Source organism: Eucalyptus grandis, chromosome 9, assembly GCF_016545825.1.
Source record: "Eucalyptus grandis isolate ANBG69807.140 chromosome 9, ASM1654582v1, whole genome shotgun sequence".
NCBI lineage: Eukaryota > Viridiplantae > Streptophyta > Magnoliopsida > Myrtales > Myrtaceae > Eucalyptus > Eucalyptus grandis.
In genome coordinates this window covers 14,458,471-14,480,756 of record NC_052620.1, presented here as the reverse complement: position 1 = coordinate 14,480,756, position 22,286 = coordinate 14,458,471, and the positions used below count along the sequence as shown (strand labels likewise).

The 22,286-nt window shown below is 37.0% G+C and overlaps 2 protein-coding genes across 4 annotated transcripts; both read right to left on the bottom strand.

Annotated features, from left to right (window-relative positions):
- Positions 1–1,193: 1,193 nt before the first annotated feature.
- Positions 1,194–1,667, bottom strand: LOC120288412 (anther-specific proline-rich protein APG-like). The gene has a single exon (XM_039302376.1). It carries the CDS (start codon positions 1,665–1,667, stop codon positions 1,194–1,196), a length of 474 nt encoding a protein of 157 aa, XP_039158310.1.
- Positions 1,668–5,496: 3,829 nt separating this feature from the next.
- LOC104418366 (glycine-rich domain-containing protein 1) lies at positions 5,497–13,311 on the bottom strand. Of its 3 annotated transcripts, none has more exons than XM_010029689.3 (9): positions 13,159–13,311; positions 12,201–12,376; positions 11,263–11,380; positions 10,911–11,165; positions 10,097–10,555; positions 9,068–9,606; positions 8,003–8,201; positions 6,560–6,715; positions 5,497–6,483 (listed from the first exon to the last, which is right to left on the bottom strand). In XM_010029689.3, exons 2-9 carry the CDS (start codon positions 12,368–12,370, stop codon positions 5,887–5,889), a joined length of 2,493 nt encoding a protein of 830 aa, XP_010027991.2. In that variant the 5' UTR covers positions 12,371–12,376; positions 13,159–13,311; the 3' UTR covers positions 5,497–5,886. The 3 variants fall into 3 exon arrangements, with proteins under 3 accessions (XP_010027991.2, XP_010027992.2, XP_010027993.2); XM_010029690.3 differs by lacking the exon at positions 13,159–13,311 and adding an exon at positions 12,776–13,152; XM_010029691.3 differs by lacking the exon at positions 13,159–13,311 and adding an exon at positions 12,444–12,750.
- Between the last annotated feature and the right edge of the window lie 8,975 nt (positions 13,312–22,286).

Below are 22,286 nucleotides of genomic sequence, written 5' to 3'. Positions count from 1 at the left end.
CTCCTCCTAATTCTTTTTTATCTATACTTTTGTTCAGGTGAAACCCAGTATGTTTTCATGTCGCGCTTTGATAGGTTTTCTTTAAAGCTCAAAAAGGATGCTAATGTGGCATGGGAATTTTCCTTTGTCTTCCCCTTATTGTAAGTATCGAAAAGCAGGATATGGAGGTTTAAATAACACCTGCTCCAGGTGTCTTGATTCCCGATCTCTTGTGAGTTAGAAACAAATATAAAATTTATAGAAACATTAACCACACAAATGCTTCGTTTATTTGCAAACAAATGAATGATCTAGAAGGTTTTTTTTTTTTCCTGAAAACGAACATCAATTTATATCTAAACATTTTTATGAATAATGAGAATATTTTTCATTTGTTCATTTTTTTTAAAACAAGTCGAGCAATCATTCTTTCTACGGAACAAAATACAGAAAGTGGGGAAAAAGTATCTCAGATTAACTTGGCATGTAGCTCTTTTCAATATGGCTAGTCAAGTTAGAAAATGCTGAAGACAAAATTGCAATACGTATTGCTTACTTTTCTTTTATTCATAGAAGTTTCCAAAAGCATGAAAAAAACTCTTGTAAGACTTATTCAAATCCCTCTATTTAGCATTTTGCAAGTCTCATTCATAAGATGTCCACGACTCGTCTTCCTCAGACATAAAATGGAAAAAAATAAAAATCATGGCACGAATTTGGGCGCGGGAAGATTTTACTCAATTCATCCCACGTTTGACGTCTTCCTCTCCCTTAACAAGTTGAAAACCTAATTTTACTAGCAACCTATATAGCATGAAAATTTGGGAGATTGTTTGTCCTCTATGCAAATTGGTATGGTGATTAAAAGAAAATGTCAACTTCCGCATACGATTATGATTTCTACGAACTTTTGTTGTTAATTCATTATGACGTTGCGCGTCAAATAAAATCAATCATGTTTGTGCATTTAGCGTGCATAAATACTAATCGGGTGCCAATAACGAGAGAGCAAATGAAAGGACATGATAGAGTATTACTAGAGATTGCTCGTGACAAAAATTACTCATGAGAAATAGCATAAGTAGAAGCAATTCCTTTATTTATATTATAAGGGTCATGGAGAATCCATCAAAGTGATAGACTCCACAAACATCTTTTGTACTAGACATTGCCTCCATAAACCAAAGTACGAAATGCAAGAACTCATGTGCTCCTCAGTTGGTCGGTTTCGCCGTCGGTGTCAGTTTCTGCGCCGACTTGGATCTTGGCAGCATGCCGGCTCCTTGACTTGGGTTGGCGTTGGCATCAGCCTTGCCGGGGCCCTTCCCCTTTCCCGGAGGAGCTGGTGTCGGCGATGGCTTCGGCTTTGGCACAGGTTTCGGCGCAGGCTTCGGCGCAGGTTTTGGCGCAGGTTTCGGTGCCGGCTTTGGCCATGGAAATCCGGGGCACCAAGGCCAGTGTGGGAGAGGGGGCAGACGGGGGAGCCAGAAAGGCGGCAGGCGGGGGTGGGGGAATGTCCAGGGGCAATGCACTCCCCACCACCACTGAGCATCGGCGGAGCCTTCCTTTGCGGTCTGCACCTTGCTGATGCCTTCCCTTGCATTGCAGACCTCACAGCTCAAGCAGAAAACGAGCAAGACAGCCAGAGATGCGGTCATGAAGAAGCTCTTCATGCTGTTCTTCTCCATTTCCTCTCTTTTTGGGTAGGGAATGAAGGAATTTGTGTGATGAGCACAGCTTGGTGGTGTGGGGGCTTCTTATATGGAGCCAAGCTCAACAGAAATGATCCACAAGAAGATTGTTAATGTAATTCAAACTGGCAAAATCTGATGCTATAGATGAATTAAAAATCACCATGCTGATTTTGATGGCCAGAATTTGTTAATATAGGACACAATTGCATCTGCCAAAAATCTCTCAAATGTATATTCCAATATTCTCTCTTCCATAGATATGTTTGACGTATATTTAGATTAATGTTGGGATGATTTTGGCAAAATTTTGTTAATTCATAACGTAACCGCATTGATCCATAAAAATGGTTCCAAATTTGAAATCTAATAATATTCTCTCAACCGTGATATTTAGTGATTTGATAAGATCTCATGAGCTTTCATGTTTTACGCAGAAAAGAAAGTTTCGCTTTGACATTTTCTGCTTCTCACACGAAACTGCGCTCAATTTTCCTTATTATATTGTACATATCCAATACGTTTTATCTACTTCTACACTATGTACAGGAAGCATTCGTACCGGATGTCAGTCCTTGAATATTATATAAGCTCACTTTCAGGGATGAATTTGGAATTATTTCATTTTAAGCTTTCTGCCCTTTTATTTGGGAAAGGACGAAACTCCTGCAAAAGTCAGAAAGATTTTGAAACGATTATAGCGGGAGTTTTAAAATTTGTGTCAAAAAGGCAATTGAATTTTAAAAATTTCCATTTATGCATTTAAATCCTAAAAATTATTATTATCCCTGCGTTAATCATTCCGTTAGCTTCCTAAATTTGTCATGGATGCAATTTTATGTGGCATTCTTTATTAAATTCTTTTTTGATCATCACACAAATGGCTCTAAGGTGCCACATTAAAAAAAGATAAAAACTAAATAAAAAAAAAAAACATGGACGGTTTTATTGAGGATTTTTAGGGCTAGACCCAAAATTCACGGTTTTTAGGGAATTCGGCCTTTATCATGTCAAACTTTGATATTTGCTCACTTGTTTTTGAAATTCTGGATTATGTTAGGTGACGATTTTATTCTCTTTTCATTCAATTAGAAATCAACAAGCTGCTTTTTCTCATCACGCTACGAATGATAAGAAGGTGCCGTTTGGTTACATCTGTTTTTGTTTTCATTTATAATTAGTAAAACATTTGACCTATTTTTAGTTTATTCAAATGTTTCTGTTTCTTGATTAACAAAAATGTTCAATTGCGCCAAATAATAAATGTTTGACTAATATCATCTTCAACAAACAAAGTTTGCCATGTCGCAAGCCAATTTATCTTTTGCTTATTTTGTTACTCCACGATATCTTTCATTCATAAACTCTATGGTATGAAATAAATACCGATTAGTTCCACTTTTATATGCAATAATATTGTTTATCTGACGTTAGAAAATATTAATTTATAAAAATAAAAAGTATTTGAATGGGGTTAAAGCCTACCGAATTATCAAAATTTCCAATTTAACATGACAAAGACACTAGTTGCTGATTGGGTGAGCCTATCATTCCAGCCCCATCGAGTTGAGTAGAGAATTCCAAAACTAATAATGTACCTAAATTTAGGCCTGTCCTCCATAGACTAACCAAATTTTCCTGAGACAGAATGAAATGGAGAATCAATTGCAACCAAGTTCTGAACTACTCGATCACCCGGCTGGTTGGTAAGAAATTAATTGCTAAAAGATGAACAAAAATTTCAAAGGTGCTGATGGGTCATACAAAATGATGTGAGATATATTACTACTTATGGTAATGAAATGTAGTTGCCATTAAATTTGCAATGTCATCTTTCACAAAAATTTACGGGCACTAAAAGCTCTCATAGATTTTGGTGGCAAAGAAGACGATACCTCTAAGGGGAAATTTCACTTTACCCCCCTGACTATCACCCTTTCACATGTTAACCCTAAACTATACCCCTGAACTCTCAAAATCTCTTACAAGTTAAACCCCAAAACTATAAATCTTCACACTTTACAACCTAGAACTCTCACCCTCTTACACGTTAAACCATAAACCATACATCTTCAATCTTAAATGTGCAAATTAGTTCAATCGTTAGCACTGTCAATTATGTTTTGTTAATATATGCAATGTATGATCTCAAGCTGAAAATGCTAGCTGCAACAAATTAAATTCTTTGTTATGGATGAAGATGCCGGCGGGTAACAGTGCAATTAATGATTATTTTAGTAATAAATAAAGCATTCTTTTACTGAAAAGTACAATAACAATTGGCATTATGCATGTATTGTTTGCATATAGCAATTAAGTTTTCCGTGATCCTAACATTCTTTTATAAACTTGATCTATCTGTGGGGCAAATGGAATTGAAACTACTTACCATCTACTTAATTGCGTTTTTCTTTCTTTGAGGACAGATTTAATAGGGCAATTTTTTTTTTTTGGACCAAAATTATTTAGCATAACTTAAAAATCTTGAACTAACTTTAAGGTTTTAGACAAATGAGGGGAGGCAAGAATGCCCACTCCTTTAAATGTAGGTCTAGTAATCTTGAACTAACTTTAAGGCTTTAGACGAATGAGGGGAGGCAAGAACGCCCACTCCTTTAAATGTAGGTCTAGTTTGGCGAAAAGTACACTACACATTTCACGGATAAATTTGACAGTGGAAACCAATGGAATGATTTGTCAGTCTGGGGGAGTAAAGTATGATGATTTAAAGTTTAGGGTTTAACATGCAAGAGAGTGAAAATTCATGGAAGTAAATGAGAGACTTTAAAGTTTGGGGTTCAACACGTAAGAATGTGAGAGTTTTAGGAAGTTAAAAGTGAAAGCATTTACTGTTCAAGTTATTGTATGAGAGGGTAATGGTTTAGTGGGATATAGTGAAATTTTTTCTAATTTTTTCTAATTCTTATAACGAAGAATTTTCACTTTGTCAAGCTTCATTTGTTTCGCGAAAAATAAATTATTTAAGAAATATTTTTCTAAAAATAATAATTTATATCAATAACAAAAATGAATGAAAAAGGTTTCATTGTACACAAACATAAATTATCGTTGATAATTAAAATATCTTTTATTCACTTATTATTTCAATCAATACAAGTGATTATTTTTAAAATATATAATTTTAAATTATTTATTTTTTATGAAATAAACAGAATTTTGATATAAATTGGAAATTCTGATGATGAAAAACAAATTTTTTCTACTTACAAGATAGTGGAAACTTTTGGTATTGTTTTTGCAATAATCGATTTCATTTATAGCCGTCCAAATGGTACTTTAATGTGGAAAAACTATCTTTTTTTTTTTTCCTTTTTAAAAGCAGAAAAACCCTTTTTTTTTTTTTTTAAATATAACGAAAGGGCCTCTAATCAAGCATCGCCCTCGAGAATTCAGAAGAAAAACACCGGCGTTCCATTCTCGGCGAAGATGCTAAACTCCCTAACGCAAGGGCCAAAATGAAATTTTGTTTAAAGATGCAGGGACTAAAAGTGTAGTTTCCTTAAACTACCGGTAGTGAATAGATAAATCAGAAAACATGGGGACAAAAATCAGCTACCCGAGACTCTACTATTAGCAGGAGAGTCTGAATGACAACGAATTCAGTGATGTTTAACATTTCACAGATCATGCATCCATCACCAGTTTCCATTTGTAACATTTTACCGATTGGTCTCTTCCGAGAACCACGGCACCCTTACACTCTTCTTTAACATTTGTCATTTTGAGTGTCTGTCTTTTGTAGGTGCAAGGTCTCCTTCTTGTATTTTTTTAGGCAAAATCTATACATATCTTATTTTGACCAAAAAAAAAGACAAGGAGCTTTATTCACTGAAGAGAACAATAAACAACACATCTCACAGATGCAGTCCACAACATGAATAGTATATATACAACAAGAGATGTTGCAAACTCAAGAACATTATGGAATTTCTCCACAGCCAAAGCAATTTGCCAGAGAGGGAATCAATCAACACATTGATTTTGCTTTCTGTAACGAAATTTCCACACCTTTTATTTGATTAATCATTATAACGGTTGATTCCTTCGACATAATTCAGAAATGCCGACCCGGAATTGACCTCATCTGTTTGTAGGAATACCTCCCTGTGGCCGTGCCCTTCCATGAGTTAACAGTTGCAGGGAAAAGAACTGCAATGCAAACTCAACACAGCACCCACCTCAGAGCCGCTCTTGACTAGGTCTGCTGCCTCGACCCTGCAACCATTGTACCACCACCGCACCCGCCGCACCCAGCGCCGCACCCACCACAACCACTGCTCTTCACCATGTTTCCACACCCACCACCACAGCCGCCACAGCCACTACCGCAACCACCACAGCCAGTGCTCTTTACCATGCTTCCACAGCCACCGCCACAGCCACTGCCACAGCCACCGCCACAGCCAGTGCCACAGCCACTGCTCTCTACCATGTTGCCTTGCCCACTCCCGCGGCCGCTGTCACCACCACCACTCTTCACCATACTTCCACATCCACTACCACAACCGCTACCACAGCCGCTACCACAGCCACTGGCAGTTGAAAGAGAATTTGCTGGAACTTCTTCAACCCCTTTGACTGCATCACCATTCAGCTCAACTTGACTTTCAACCTGAAAGGCTGTGACATTCTCTTTGCCTACCGCCTGGAGCCCGCTTTCTTTCGTAAACAAATTGTCTGCTTCCGCATTGTCCTCCGTAGCAGGTAGCCCCTTAAATCCTTCGTTTTCCATTATATCAGAAAGCACAAAAGCTAGCACCACCATAGTCAACAAAAGTGGTTCTTCCTTAACCTATTCAACAAATAAAAAATGTCAATAGGGATAATGACTATCCTGGAAAGGAGCAGTTTTGAAAAATGCATCATACCTTAACCACTCCCGATTTCAGGTTGATCAGTGCTACTGCTTCTCCATATGGACTATCAGCAGAGAATTCAACTGCAGTCACGAAATCTCTTTCTGTCTTTTGCGTCCCATGATGTTTTGGTTCATAATCCAGTTTTCTGCCAGGATAAATGTTCACCTGCCAGAGGAAAAGACTAGCTAATGAGAAAAATACAACACATTGACTTATGTTCGTTTGCAAAGTGATCCTTATTCTTCATTCCTGCAAATCTCCTGGGTATCTTCTATAGTTGTGAAAAATCAAAATAGCATCTTCCATTATGGTTTCAACTAAACCATCTTTTGACTAATATAATGGTTAGTATAAGAACCAGGATTGCAGAAACCAAAATATAGGAGGTGACTATAAATGTCCCAAAAGTACATGGCTTCGACAACTTAAATCCTAACAAGCACTCCAATAAAACTCTTTCTGTTCTCAAAACTTGTTATGTAGAAGTTAAAATTGTCTTATGTTTAACAAAGTTTAAGATGACAGAAAACCAACTAATTCAAAGTTTCCTAAGGTACCATTACATCTCCAGAGGAAATTCAGGCCACGGTTTTCCTAGTCACAGAACTCTTGTGGTTTTCCTAGCTGCAAAAGTCTGAATATATTGGACTGGCAATCACGTACAGTTTGTATTCTCTGAGGTTACCTTCCCCATTTTTTCCTGTTAATTAGCAAGACCTGCTTCACAGAGCAGATTTTGGATTGGAACAGACTCAGAGATCATTTACAATCCGGCAGAAGGGTAATAGCACCAACATGATTCCTGTGTAGAGTTGGTGCTACTACTGAGCACATGCGTAGACAAAATTGGACTGTCTATTGCCAATTTCAAGTCTCAACAATGGCATACGTGCTTACTCAAGTCAGTTGAGTGGTGAAAGGCATGTGATCTAATGCATCTGTGTTGCGGTGACTCTTTGTTGAGGTAATGTACCTGCGTCTATCTGGAGTGGGCTTATGGGCATTGGACACTTTCATCCCGAACTCAGATACTTGCAAGCTAATGTCTTACTGCAGAACTACTTAAACCCGGCACCATTAAAGAAAATAGTGAAGGAAATTTATCAAAAATTTGAAGAGATATACTTAAACCCTTGTGAATATTTTGCTTTCTAAAAGTCAAAATATAGGAGCAACTGTTCGAATAATTAAGTTCCAGTGTTCATGTTTTATATAGATATGGAGTCCATGTGCGCCCCATCTCGTGACAGACAAGTCAGATGTCATGATATGCATTTGCTCCCCTCATCACTCCTATGTCCACGTCTGAAGAATGGTGATGTGCATGCAAGTTTAAAAAATCACAATCTGACGAGACTTTGCCAATTGTAGGATACACAGATTCATTTCTTTCAAAGAAATACTAAAAAAGTGCCAAACAGTTAGTTGAATTTTGGAGAGAGGAAGGCATACCACTCTATCACCTATCAGCATGCAGAGATGGCTATTTTCACAGGAAGATTTCTGAAACCGAAGGGACCAACGAGAACCTAGCAAAGACCATCCATTCTCCATGAACTCAGCCACCGTACATGTTTCACCACTTGCTGTAATTCCAATCACCTCCTTCCTAGGGGTCAAGTTGTCCTTCCCCCTTTCTTTCTTTGAACTCCTGACATTCAATCAATGTTAGGATTTATTGGAGAAATCAAACTTCAGGGCTATATGCCTGTGGAGATTCAAGAGATGCATAAAGCAGCATAATTTGTTATATTAGAAATTTAACTTTCAATTCCTAGAAAATCCCATACAAAACCAAAGTCAAACAGAAGTAAATGGAAGTTAGGTAATAAATTTCAACACAATTGAGTAATAAAAAAAAGGGAAGAAGCCAAGTTGCTCCCTGCACAAATCTAAGCCAATTTCTTTCTGTTTATTGACCAAAACCGCTTCAATTTGCCTCAATCTGCTAAAAAAATCACCTAAAAGATATAAGTCTATTACCTTCACATGCATTTCACCCTATCAACCATGAGGGCATAACAAGCTATCTTTCTGTGATGGAATTGAGGTGAATAGAAGAAAATTTGGTTGATTCCAGGGTGCATTGATGTAATCTTGGGCACAAGAGGTAAATGAAGGCAAAATTGTAGTTTCCCATAGTGTTGTGCAGTACATTGTTTGTCACTTTAACAGGAAAAGTCATGGCATCATCAAAATAGAGGTGCGAAAACAGACCAACTTTAACTTTTAATTTGAACAATTGAACCCATAAAAGACGTTGGATTGACATGAATAGAAATATAAAACTAGTAAGTTCTACTTGAAAAATAAGATGCTCTGAAAATTGCCAAATTCTGACTTGTTTGTGAGGCCAAGTGAAATGGCATAAATTTCTAATGACAAAACATGACATTGGTGCCCATAATTTATGACTGTTTTGCCCATAAATTATCTACTTCCAATGAGTTATAGAGCACGAATCATGTGTGTGATAGTTTCAGTAAGGCATATGCATACAGATGTAAACTACTGTACCTCATTTGAAGAGTAATGACCTCAGTACCAGCATCAGTCATTATATGTGTCCAGCTTTTGGCACGTTGAGTCCTTCCAGATAGGGGGAAAAGGCAAGAATTTTTAGCGAATGGCCGAGAACGAACCATGTGGAGCGCATACAATGCAGGGCTTGGAACTGTAAAAGAAAAGCCAACTCGCAAGCACATTGATTCCAAGCCTGCATAGCCAGAAGAAGGCACCAACTCCAACCATTTCTCATCAGAAAGTTTTGAAACTGGGACCAAATAATCCTGTAGAGAGAGTGAGGCAGAGCCCAAAACTCTAGGCTTTCTTTTAATGGGTAAGGTGGAAGGACAATATGATACAAGTTCAAAGAGCAACTCTCCTTTGGGTTCACAATTGAATGAAGCAACCATTTTCTCCCCAGATTCTGAGAAAATACTTAGTCTTTGTTTAGCATTGAAAAACAAGTCTGGCTGTGATTTACTAAATATGACAGAAAGTCTCCCCTTGTGGCTCTCTGGCAAGCCTCTAACTCCAGCAAACTCCAAGAGTACCTGCAGAATAGAAAGAAAGCAAAGACTAAAGACAGTGAGAAGACACATGAAAACTAGAGTTTACGTCCAATAATACCTAAATTGCTGGAAGTAACAGAAGAATCCTTTTCTCACATGCGTGAATTGAAGTCTTTCACAATTCTGCAACCCCAATTCTGACTAGCCAAACAAATTACTAGAACCAGAACAAATGAAAAGCTCTTTTCACATGGAAAATCCAAGAACAGAGGGAGATTTGAAGTTACTCTATCTAAGATGTCTTGGAGCTATGAACACTGATTTTTTCGCAATCTAGTCCCTTTTAGGCCCATTATGGTCAGATTACGAGGAAAATAGTGGAACTAGACCTGCATTATCCTGCATATTCATGCTGCTAAAATGCCAAAATATTGACCAACAATCAGTCATGGAAAGAGGCACATTAACACATCAATGAGACCAAAAAGAAGGAAAATGCGTACAAAAGAGCAGTATGAAGCTTAGCAATTACCTCCACAAACTTCACATCTGGAACCTGAACTATATTCTGGTATTCATCTGATGAAAACAAGTCATTGCCCTTCTTACTCTTAGATGAGAAAGGTACAAGAGTGACTGGACTTGGGGTGCCTCCTCTGTACATGGCCCCAGCCCTCCAATACCTTTTACCAAATGTCTCTTCCCACTGATTTGTAGTTCCAGAAAACCCATTATCCAACTTCTGTCCTTTAGACCTGTCCGAGTCCATGTCATCGTGCTCCAATACTTTGCCATGCACCCTAATAAGGTCTTCACAATAAGAAACAGGATGCAACTGGTGAGAGTGCCACATGAGGTCGACGTCATAAGTGGGAACACAGAAGCGTCTGATTGACTTCTCCTTGTTTCTTCGTATAATATGAAGAAACCCTTTATATCTGGCCAAGGCTTCTTCAATGAAGACATCATGGCTCATATGGGGCCTAGAAACCTGTGAACCAAGTATCAAGGAAGATAACCTTTCTAATCATAAAAAATAATCTACAAAATCCAAACCTTGCCACTATACAAATAAACTTTCCAATCACTTCTTCATTAATTTAAAAAAGATAAGAATACTACCGGATCAGGCAAACAAGAGTGGTTATGTCTAATGGAAAACCTTACAAATCCACATTCGGCTGATACAATACAGCACCAACTGAAGTTGAGGTATCATCAAAAGAAAAATTATAATCCAACATGTGGAAAATCATCAGGGAACCATCACCATACCCACTAATACAGATATATGTCGAAGATGTCAAGCCAATGATTTGAAGAGTGTCTTATGATCATTGCATTACCTGGTAGAAAAAAGGACTCTGTCTTTTAACTGCTGACACCAAATCATATGCAGTGCATTTTTTAAGCCCTAGAATCCTCTCAGAAATATCTTCTTTAAAAGCTGCAGCTAAGTCTAATTCATAGTGCTCTTCTGGATATAATTTTGTCCAGATTTCTTCAGTCTGCCTTGAGCAAGTGCCTTGAGTAGAAGATACAACATCAGAGTTGTCAAGGATCCTACCATACAGATCCTCACAGTCGGATTTGTATCGGATCTGGGAAAAAGAACAAATCCCATAAGAAAACGAAGAAGGTCCAGTGAAAATTTGATGAATCACATGATCTATATGGACAAGAAGACCGAGATCCTACCGGATTGAGCCTGTGACAATGCCATATCCATTCACAATCAAGAGGAACAACCAGCGGGCCTTCAACAAGTTGGGACTCTGAGTGTTTGGCAAGCAAAGGAAGCCAAAATGCATTGTATCTGTAGTTCACATGTTATGTATCAGAACTTGATCATATAGAAAACAGTGAGAAAATGTTTTTTTGGTAAGGAACAGTGAGAAAATGTTTTTTTTTTTTTTGGTAAAAGGTAAGATGTATTATAACTAGAGAACCAAGGAGCTATACAAAAAGCACAGCAAACACAGCCGACTCCAAACATACTCAACTAGACACAGGCGTCAAGATGAGTGGATGGGAGACGGGAAGAGCTGCACAGAGGAAGAAACAAGCAGCAGAGACAAACGCCAAAAACAAAGCGGCAAGAACAATAAACAGAGAAGAAAGGCCAAACATTGCGGCCAAAGGGAGAGAAGGGATCCATCCCAAAAGAAGAAACCGACACACTGAAAAAAAAAAAAAAAAGATCATGAGACACCCTTGTCAGAACTCCAAATGCACATCAAATCCCCAAAACAGAGGAAAATTCCAGAATGAATTGAAGACATGGATTTCCTTGTCTGCTAAAATTTGGAAAAGAATATTAGGCCGCTAAAGTTTCTCTTCAAGCATAGACGTCTCAGCGAGGACCAGTCCTCCCCTACCCTGGTCATGACAGTCCAAGAAAACAAGAGTATGACAAAGCAATAACCACTTGGTCAGATCTTGCAAGAGTTCAGATTGGCAGACATATACACACACCGAACGGACTCCCTCCTCCATTGGTATGTTCTTTTCAACAAAACAAAAGACAATAGTGATTGCGGCAAACACAAAGGCAAAAGATATACCTGAATTGTAAGCAACAAACACAGATATAACTATAAGGGAGGGTCGCAAAACTTGCTGCACCAAACTTTTACCTATAAATGGCTCTTTGCAGAGCAGGACCTTCATAGAGGAAACGCTTCCGATCAACAGCCGCGAGGAACTTGAGCTGCTGTTTGGCTGCAGCCTCCAGGTCCACACTAATATGAATCTTTTGCGCTTCAGCCCACTCTGATTTGTGCTTCGATTCGATCTCCATATCCATTCTCACCTGAGAGTGCATCGTTCAGCGAGCTTTAATCAGATTGCCAAAACACGACATATTATTGCAATTTTACCTCCAGACAAGACAATCAGCGGGAAGGGGAAAAAGACAATACACGATCGCTATCCCACTTCACCACCACAAATCAGTTTCCTTCATTGGATAAGCCGCTCGAATAATAGAAAAGAACGTCGAAATTACAGTGAATTTTCCTCATTCGACCAGTCAAAATTTTAGAGTCGAAGGCGCATAGAAAATTCAATGGAGCATAAGAAAATGCAAGGAAGTTGATCAGGAAAATTCAGCCAAGCCCAATTCCAAACGACCCGCATTGAAAATCAGCACACTTCACCGCAAGAAGTTGACCAATCCGCAAGAAAACGCGGAAAGAGAAAATTCAAGAACCTCGAAAGGTCGTTCTTTTCAACCGTCAGCTTCAAGTTAGTTCAAATGGGTACGCCGATCGCCCGCGACCCAAAGCAGGGGCGACCGATTCAAGAACCGATCCTAGCTCGAGTCAGTCGAAGTCGACGAAGAATCCAAGAATCTCAAAAGGTCATTCTTTTCAAACGCCAGCTTCAAGTTAGTTCAAATGGGTACGCCGATCGCCCGCGACCCAAAGCAGGCGCGACCGATTCAAGAACCGATTCTAGCTCTACCCGATGAAGATTACTGCACGACCAAGACAGAGGAACCCAGCAGCGAAATGCGCGGTCTTGTCTGCGACCGTCGACGATTGCATGCAAGAAGGAAATGGGAGAAAATCCCTCCGAGACTGAGACTGCTACCTGCTGAAGATCACTTGCTGCTCGATCAAGATCGAGAGGAATTCAGCAAATTCGGGGGTCTTCGTGGTGATGATGAACGATAATGCGTGCAAGACATATGTATGACCGGTGGACGGGATGTCGTGCTCGTGTAGGTTCGTGCGCGATGACGTACGTTTCTGTTTGTGCAGTACAAAAGGCTTCTCTCGCCATCTTCAGACACGGCTCTTTTCCTCGGATTTACTTCTTTGTTATTATTAGAAAAAATATCAAATTAATACATTTATAATAAATTATTTATTAATTTTTATTAAATTTTATCGTCTTAACGAATATATCAATTTAGAATTTTTACTAAATTTATCATGAATATACTAATTTATGATTTACAAATATAATTTAGAGTTTTTTGTAATAAAAAAATTAAATTAAATTTAGTTTATTGTATATATATTAATTTAGAGTTTTTTGTGATATTAAACTAAGTTTTTTTGTTTTCGTCCCTGTATCTTCAGTACTTCTCTAGTCGAGCTCTAGTGGAGTCCGTGTACTTTCAATTTTTCTAATCAAGTCATTTTACTTACACAAAATATTTAATCAAGTCCCCGATACAAAATCAGCTCAAATTCGGCTTACGCATGGCTGTTGGAAGGTTGCCGAAAGATGACAGCGAAAAATATTGCGTAGGTGGATACCTATCGCGGGTCGTGGGCAATGAATGCATGAATTTTTTTTTTTTTTTTTTTCAAATTACTTTTTATTCTTTCGTATGTTTTTCGTCTATGATGAGTGTTTAGGCCAGCAATGTTTAATCCTTATCATGCTCCGGCATTCTCTTACTGCCTTGTCAGTCGAATTGCGCCTGATTTTATATTTGAGAGACTTGATTATACATTTTGTGCCACTAAAATGACTTGAGTAGAATTATTGAAAGTATAGAAACTCGATTAGAAAAGTAGTGAAAGACAATATAAAAAACGTAGTTGCAAAGCAATGAAAAGTTACCATTTTATTGGATTAAAAGTATGTAAAAAAATCCTAAACCGGTATCACTTATGATTTATATGTTAGGGAATGTGACAAGATTCGTTCAATATGATATCTGATTATTGATAAATATTCAATATAATCATTTCATTTGTTTCAATGACAATAAGATGTTATTTGACCATTTAAATTATTATATATTGAGTTAGATAGTTAAAAATGATGATGTCGACATATTTATCTTTTTGTTTATCTACTTTATAAAGAGACTTAAGGAATTAACTTATCCATTGTTATTTGAAGATGTGGATTATTATATTCTAATTTGGAGTGAATATTTTATTGGGAGAATCCTCATGTGATGTCTTTTTTTTAATTATTATCTACCCTTCAATCTCAATAGAGTAGTAGCTATATAAGTAGATTCTATTAACTTGAATTAACGAAAAGATAATATATATAATTTAAAGACTAGATTAACTATTTATAATAATTCGATGATCATATTTAATAAATCAAAAAATTAAGGAGGGTATTACATAATATATTAAAATTCAGTTATTTATGTCATTTTCACTGTATGCTAACTTGAGTAATTTCAATACTGGCTGCGTCTCCCGTTGTCTTTTTCAACATCTTCTAGTCTGACGGGACGGTTGAAAAAGTCACGTACTTTTAAAGTAGCTGAGCAAAGCCTGTTGCTTCCAAATCAGAAAAGGCAAAGCAACTGACAAAAATGCATATGCATATTTCAGTCATATCAACGCATGGTTTTTACTCGTACATATCCATCCTAGGTTTTTACTTTTTATTTTTTGCTTCGGGGTTTTTGGATCATTGTAATGTAAATCGGTAAAATGCTTTTTTTTTTTGGGGTCTAGACGACTATATATTTATTTACCTTCTTTTTCTACAGTATTAATGCATCATAAAAGGAGGTTGATATTGGTAGGTGGAGATAGTTACTCAGGATTTACGTGAAATTCAAATAAATCTCAAAGCGAAATTGGATTTGAGAGTTCATGACTCATTCGTTGCAGAATAAGTCTACTGTAATTTGGGTGAATGGTAACGACTCTACTTTGCCACATGAACATGGTATAATTGCTCATGAAGATTTAGGTGCACAACTCCTAAATTGACATTGGTATGGTTGCTAGGAACCGTTGGTGTATCCTCTCCTATCTCCTTGTGATGAGGTTGATTGCCATCGGTTATTGATTGCAGGATGTGCATTAAATTAAGTTCATCTTACCACGGGGCATTAAGTGGAAAAGAAATTTGGACATCTACCTTAGTATGAGCACTCGTAGAGTAAAAAGGGGAAATTACCCAAATAGTTCTAGATTTATTATAACAATGTTAATTTAGTTATGAATTTTTTAAATTTAATTTTTATAACTTTATGTAAAATTTGAATGTAATTATTTCAATAAACTTTCTTTGGAAATCTTGAAAGTGGCGACATGTCACGTCAAAGTATTTGCGAAGTAGGTAAGCAAAGCCTATCGCTTCCCCGATAGGAAAAGGCCGAGAATGCAAAGTGGCAAATTCCAGTCATTTTGATGCATGAGCTCCTTCTCACGCTTATCCATTTCGGAATTCTTAATTCTCTGGGGAGTGTTTTGGGTCAACGAAAGTTTAAATCAATTAAATGTTGATGTACCTTCTTTTTCTGTATTTTTTTTTTTTTTTGTATTCACTGCTGTTCTACATTGCCTCTCCCCCTTGGAAGGGTAAATGGTTCTTTTTCTGTATTTACATTGCATTAAATTGGGAAACCTAGCATCTTTAACTGAACAACTAATACCATTTCGTTCCGACCAAAAAAAAAAAAAAAAAAAAAACTAATGCCACATCACGTTATTTTCCATGGAAAAATGAGTTGAAATGAATTCCAAGTTGATTGGTGCAAGAAAGCAAGTCCGGGATGTGTAACGTAATCATTGTCTTTTTATATATGAAATGATCAAAGTCAATGTTAGATGAATATTACTGAAGGACTATTCCACCATATTTGATGATTATTTAGGGCTAAGTAGACCCGACCAAATGAATCTGGATTTAATAACTCAGCCAAACCTATCTCTAAGGAAAAAAAAAAAAAATCGGGTAACTCGACTTGGCCCAAGCCTTTTCAAGTTGCATTAGGTAAATTGGGATTCACTTTACTTGACTAGACGTGTGAAGAATCTTTTCTTTAGAGCTTAAATCATAAATGAAAATTTAGAATAGTTAGAAGACTCCAAATGACACGCTGTTTGGCCTTGTTAGCTAATTTATGTATCGTATCCCAAAAAAATATAGTCTACTTTTCCTATATTTGATGGATGAATTAAAATAATTTGAATAATGCTAGACGTACTAAGAATCGTAGTAAACTTGTTTGCTGGGTCATGTGATAGTTTAGAAAACCAACATTTAGCTACGGCGATCTAGCCATGGAAAAAAAATTTGCGGTCGAAAATTCCCTTTTGCCTCGAAAATCCGAAACGTGGCAAAAGGGTTAAAAAATGGCCATGAAATTTATTTTCGTGGCTTAAGATCTTCCATGTTGATTTGTAAATGGTCCCTCTAGCTTAAACATCTATTTATAGATTTTCTCCTTGCTTAATAAACTAATTTATTAGATCAATCTTAACATCTCTAGTATTGCTCAAACAATTCATCAGCTAGGTCGGGTTCACCCACATAGTTGGGAATTTGGAATAGTCATAATTACAAAATATCCAGTCTTTTTAGCAAATTTATGTGTAATATCATAACGAAATTTATATAATTTTCAAGAGGTGCATTTCCTTGTTAGAAGTTAAAATTTGGATAACGTCGTGTTGTAAGTCGAAGTTTGCTTCATAAGTGCTCTCTTCGTACGTATCTTTTTTTGGTTAAAGAATATAGTATTTAGTAAGAATTTGTTTTCGACGATGCCTCTTTGATGAGATTACCTTCATTATGGTTTTAAGATATTCTTTTGTATTATGTTGCTAGTATGTTTAATTATGGTGATTGTGAAGTCAAATTTCTCTAAGGCTCCATCATTTTGCAAAAAGTGTGACGTTTTCAGAAAATATATTCCAAAAATCATTTAAAAAAAAAAAACAATGTTTTCCGTAATTTGGTTGAAATCTAAAAGTGAACTAGAAAATATTTTCTGTCATTTGGTAGAAAAGAATTTGATTTGATTTTCCTCAATGCACTCATTTCAATAATATTTTTATTTGATTTTATTCTTAAAAATCAAAATTTTAATTATTTTTTCTTTATTTTTCCTTTTGCTGGTGAGGCTCTAGAGAGTATGTGGTCGGCGACCAATTGAAGAATAAGGAAAAAAAGCAAAAATCTAATTTTTTAAAAAGGAAAGAAAAAAGAAAAGAAAAATAAAAGGAAAAGGTGTTTAGTAAAAGAAAATGCTTGATCTTTGGAAGAAAGATGATGGAAAATATTTTTTGTTTATTGAAAAGAAAAAATATTTTCCTTACTTTTGAAGTTTTTTTGGTTGATGGAAGATGTTTTTCTTGATTAGTTTATTTTTTTCCATAAACTAAACACCCAAAAAAGTTGAAAAATATTATCATATAAGCTATTTCTTTTATAAAACAAATAGAGCCAATATTATGACATGTTGAGTGAGCTAGTTATGTTGTTATTAGACATTGTTAGAGATTTGCAATAAGTACATGACTTTTTTATTTTACAAATATAGCGAAGTAAGGGTGTTAATGCTTCAATTCGGTTTAGATATGTGAACTAATAGGGTGAGTAGCTGAATTGAACCAAATACGAACCAAACTAAAAACGTAGTTCGGTTTAGTTCAGTTTGGTTGTTTGCTTTTTTTTTTTTTTGTCATGGTTATTGGAATCAAATTGAAGGAGGAGTAAGAAGAAAGAAATTGGATGTTCATTTTTGTTTGAGAATTTCAATTCTAATTGGTTAACTGAATCGAATCGAAATAACTCAAACTAGAAAAGAACAATTATTTTTCCATTATCCAAACTAAACAAAAAATGCACAAAATTTCGATTCGGTTCGATTCGATTACGACTTTGATTTAGTTCTTTGGTTCGGTTTTGACACCTTTATAGCAAAGATACTTATGGCCAGAAGTTTTGGCATGCTAAAGGTATGAATTGTTTTTTTCAAAGAAAAAAGATAGGGTCAATCGGATTTGAATCGTGTCGGGTGTGGGTTAATCAACTCTCGACCCATATAAAATGACTCACTTTTATGACTTGGATCCGTGTGGATCGAGATCCGAAGTCATCCATACCCACGCGGCTGCCACGTCTAGGGCTAAGATTGCTCGAAATGCCAATGGTCACACCACTCAAACTCATAAATTGGATTCAAAAGGAAGAGAAATTACTTAGAACTTCGAGGATATCATTTGCACCAAATTTAAGTGTCATTTCAATTGACAATAGACTCATGAATCCGGTTAGGAGTACGGCTTTACTTGGGCACCGCTTTCTCATACGGCAAATTAGGGGTGTATATGATTCAATTCGATTTTTAATTTTGTGTTTGTGTTTTTCCCTACGTACATTTCTATAAATTTTTTATTCTTTTTCTTCTTCTTCTTCTTCATTGGCTGGTTGTCAGCCACCAGCCAGCCAATGAAGAAGAAGAAAAAAAAAAAAAAAAAGAAATCAAAAAATCAAAAAAGATTTCTAAAAAATAAAAAAAGGAAAAATTTTAGATTTTATTCGTTAGGTTTGGTTAACCAAACCGATAAAAACTGAATCGGTTAAATCTTTTTTTGGTTTTTAATGAAAACTGAACCGAATAAGAATTGGACCGAAAAAAATTGAATTTTTCGATTTAGTTTGGTTTGGTTTTGGTTCAACTTTTGACACTGCTACTACAAATGATAATTGTTCCGTTTCTCTATTTCTTTGTTTTTCTATTCCAAAAATAGGTTTGGAACAAAATTCATCTTGCAATGTAATTTCACTTTTTTATTTCAAGAATAGATTTATATTCCAAAAATAAATTTGGAACATAAATTAGAAGTTAAAATTTTTAGTTTTTCTATTTTTGGAACAAAAGTGAAAATGAAAACTCTTTTATCATTCACTTTTGTCACCGCTCGTCACCGATTGCTAGATGCTAGCGGGCGTCGGACCTCGGTCGCTCAACCGCATTCGATGCCCTATGTCAATTGCCGAACACAAGTTCACTTGATGCCTTCCACTATCGGTTGGGAGTGAGAGATTTTGTGCCGTTATCAAACGAATTTCTATTTCAGGAACATAAATTTTATAATGTTATGAAACGTGTATTTTTATTCAAAAATTCATCTGGGAAATAGAAATAGAAAAATCAATTTCCAACCAGAATTGATTTCTGAAACAAAGTAGTTATCATTAGGACTCTCAAAGATCTTTAACAAATGCCAAAGTGTTTCGCAAATTTTTTATTTGAGAGTTTTTCGGGAGATGTATTTTCAAAATGCTTCGAAGACCCTTAGGGCCTATTTGGGAACATTTCCGTTCCTTTGTTTTTTTGTTCTTTTGTTCCCTGGATTAAAAAAAGAACATAAATTCGTTTGGTAATGCCAACTTATTTTTTTATTCCCTAGAATAGAAAAGTAATTAGGGAATAGATTTGGAGCAGAAACAAAAAACAAAATAAAGTAACTTCTTGTTCCCGAACAATTTCTAGAAATAAGTCAATTGTCTTTTGTTTTCTCTCTTGCCGCGGCCATTGCAAGCCACCTTCGGCCACCCGGCCACTACCAACCATCGCTTGCCAACCCGTGTTCTTCTGCCGCCAACCGCCGATCGGCGCCGCCATCCTTCGATAGCTTGTCACCGCCGTTGACCGTCGATCGCCGCAGCCACGCCACTCGCCACTTGTCGGCGGCGGTGGGTGGCGGTCGGCGGTTGGCGTTTGGCCGTCCGTGAGTAAGAAGAAAAACGGAAAAATACAAAAAGATTGTGAATTGTACCAAACACATTCTTATTCTTTTTCTATTCCAAGAAAAAAAGTTTTTGTAATTACCAAATGCCTCATTTTACTTAGAAATTATTCCCGGAATTAGAAATAGAAAAATACTATTTCATAAATTATTCCCGAAAATAGAAATAGAAAAATATTATTTTCGAAAAGAAATTATTCTCCGTAACGTGCGTTACCAAATAGACCCTTAATTTAATGCAAGGTGCTACCTATTTTTAGGCTTTGAGCATCTTTTGGAACGCTTATGCATTTTTTTTTTTTTTTAACTCCGCTCTCATTAAACTTTCTAAATTCCAAATTTTCTCTCACCAATGTGCGAGATGACAAGGTCAGATTTGATGTTATCGATGCTAGATCTTATGTTGGCGCTTCAGGTCATGACCTCAAGCAAGACGCATCTATGTCAACTTAGGGTCACCCTGGTCACATGAATTTGGGCGGCCCTTGTTGTGTCAAACTAAGGTCATTGCGCTCTTAGAGTTGAGCTCCAATTTTTTTTTTTTTTTAATTTGAAAAATACAGTTAAAGTCCTTCAATTTAAACCCAAATTGCTTCTAAATGCATTTTTTTAATTGCATTTTTTTTTATCAAATGCTGTTTGTATTTCAGAAAAACCCTTTAACCAAGTTCTTTGCGTTTTCCGAAGACTCTTCCCAAATGCCCAATCAAACATTGCCTAATCTCTAGTTTGGACTCTTATTATATAAACTTTTGAAGTTAGGTCACGAGAAAAATAATTTCTTTATTAAAATTTCGTGACAAGAAAATCAAAAGATGAAAAATCAAGATTGCCAAAAAGGATAAGTAAAATTCTTTGAAAGCTCTAGTCTCTAAATACACTGTTATCTCTCCTACCTCCTGAATTATTACAAAGAGATCATTCATCCTAAAATCCAGAGAAAGAACGCTGAGTAACAAATTGGTCAATAGCACTCGGGCTCCGCAAAGTTTACCAAATCGGTGAACAAAATTGGACCTTAGGACCCACCGGTAGATAGCTAAGTTGGTTCGGTTTTGGGCACTTCATCGCTGCAGAAGTCCTAGAGTCAAAACTCTGCAGCTGCTAACATGTTTTAAGTGGGGGGCGTGATGGTGGGGTCTTGTCTTGGCTTTTCCTCTAGGTATTGATGCTTGGTCCGGGATGCACCGCGCATTCTACAGGCTGTGAGCTATCCGGCGTAAGTCCGGTGGGCTTAGCGGATCCTGAGCATAAAAAAAAAAAAAAATTGGACATTAGGAATCGCTAGTCTAGTTCGAGAAATGCCAACCGTACCACTATTAGATTATTGGCCGATCTTGGGTCGCAGCATATCAATTTTAAAATAGCAAAATTTGATCGGCTAGCCATATAATCTTAAATGGAAAGTGCCGTAATGGCTTTGGCCTCTATAGTCGAAATTATTGGGCAAACTTAGTACGCTTGCTAGATTGAATCTCCGTCGGATCCGGTTGGGTCCTCCTTCTTTTTGGCCTTTTCCGTTTTCAGAACCAGCCTTCTGATGATTCTCCTTTCCTTCGTTGCGTAGTCATTGGACGGCAGTACCATCATAAGATGCGAAAGTTCGCAGTACAGTCGAGGGAATGCAGTACAGAGGCGCTTCTATCATCATTTTCTCTGCATGGAAAGATTCCTTTTTCGGATGCGTTATGATGGGCAAAAGAGGTCGAGGATTTAAACGCACTAGCAAGAGGAATTTAGGCATCTCATAAGCTTGTCTAGTTAATGAATGTTAGGCGGGAAAATGCAATCGATTAGACAGCAACCGACTACTAAAGACTTGTTTGGTAACCATCTCAAAGAGTCTTAGGATTCTAATTTTTATTTCCGAAAGTAGATTTAGAACATAATTAAAAATAAAAAAATTGATTTTTGTTCCTTGGAATAAATCTAAAAATCAAGTTATTTTCTTTTTCTTCATTTACCGCCATCACCGCGGTTGCCATCCGCCGCTCACTGTTGCCAGTTGCCGATAATCGGTCCGGCGAGCTCGCTAGGTCAGGGTGAGATTTGGCGAGCTCGCTAGAGACAAGCCCAACCATTGGCAAGGCTCGGTGAGGGGGCGCCTTGCCGGGTGGCCGGGAGGGCCTCGCCCGGCCTTGGCGAGGCACGTTGACCACTAGCAAGGCCGGGCGAGCCTTGCCCAACTACCGGTGAGGCCCAATCGACGAGGCCAGTTGCACTCGAAGAAGAAGAATAGGAGAG

Bases quoted from the DNA above. Each gene is read 5' to 3' on its own strand.
- LOC120288412 (XM_039302376.1), bottom strand. From the start codon at position 1,667: ATGGAGAAGAACAGCATGAAGAGCTTCTTCATGACCGCATCTCTGGCT.
- LOC104418366 (XM_010029689.3), bottom strand. From the start codon at position 12,370: ATGGATATGGAGATCGAATCGAAGCACAAATCAGAGTGGGCTGAAGCG. The intron at 9,607-10,096 runs GTAATTGCTAAG...TCTATTCTGCAG, and splicing joins CAGATGTGAAGTTTGTGGAG to GTACTCTTGGAGTTTGCTGG. The intron at 6,484-6,559 runs GTATGATGCATT...TTTGTTGAATAG, and splicing joins TGAAATCGGGAGTGGTTAAG to GTTAAGGAAGAACCACTTTT.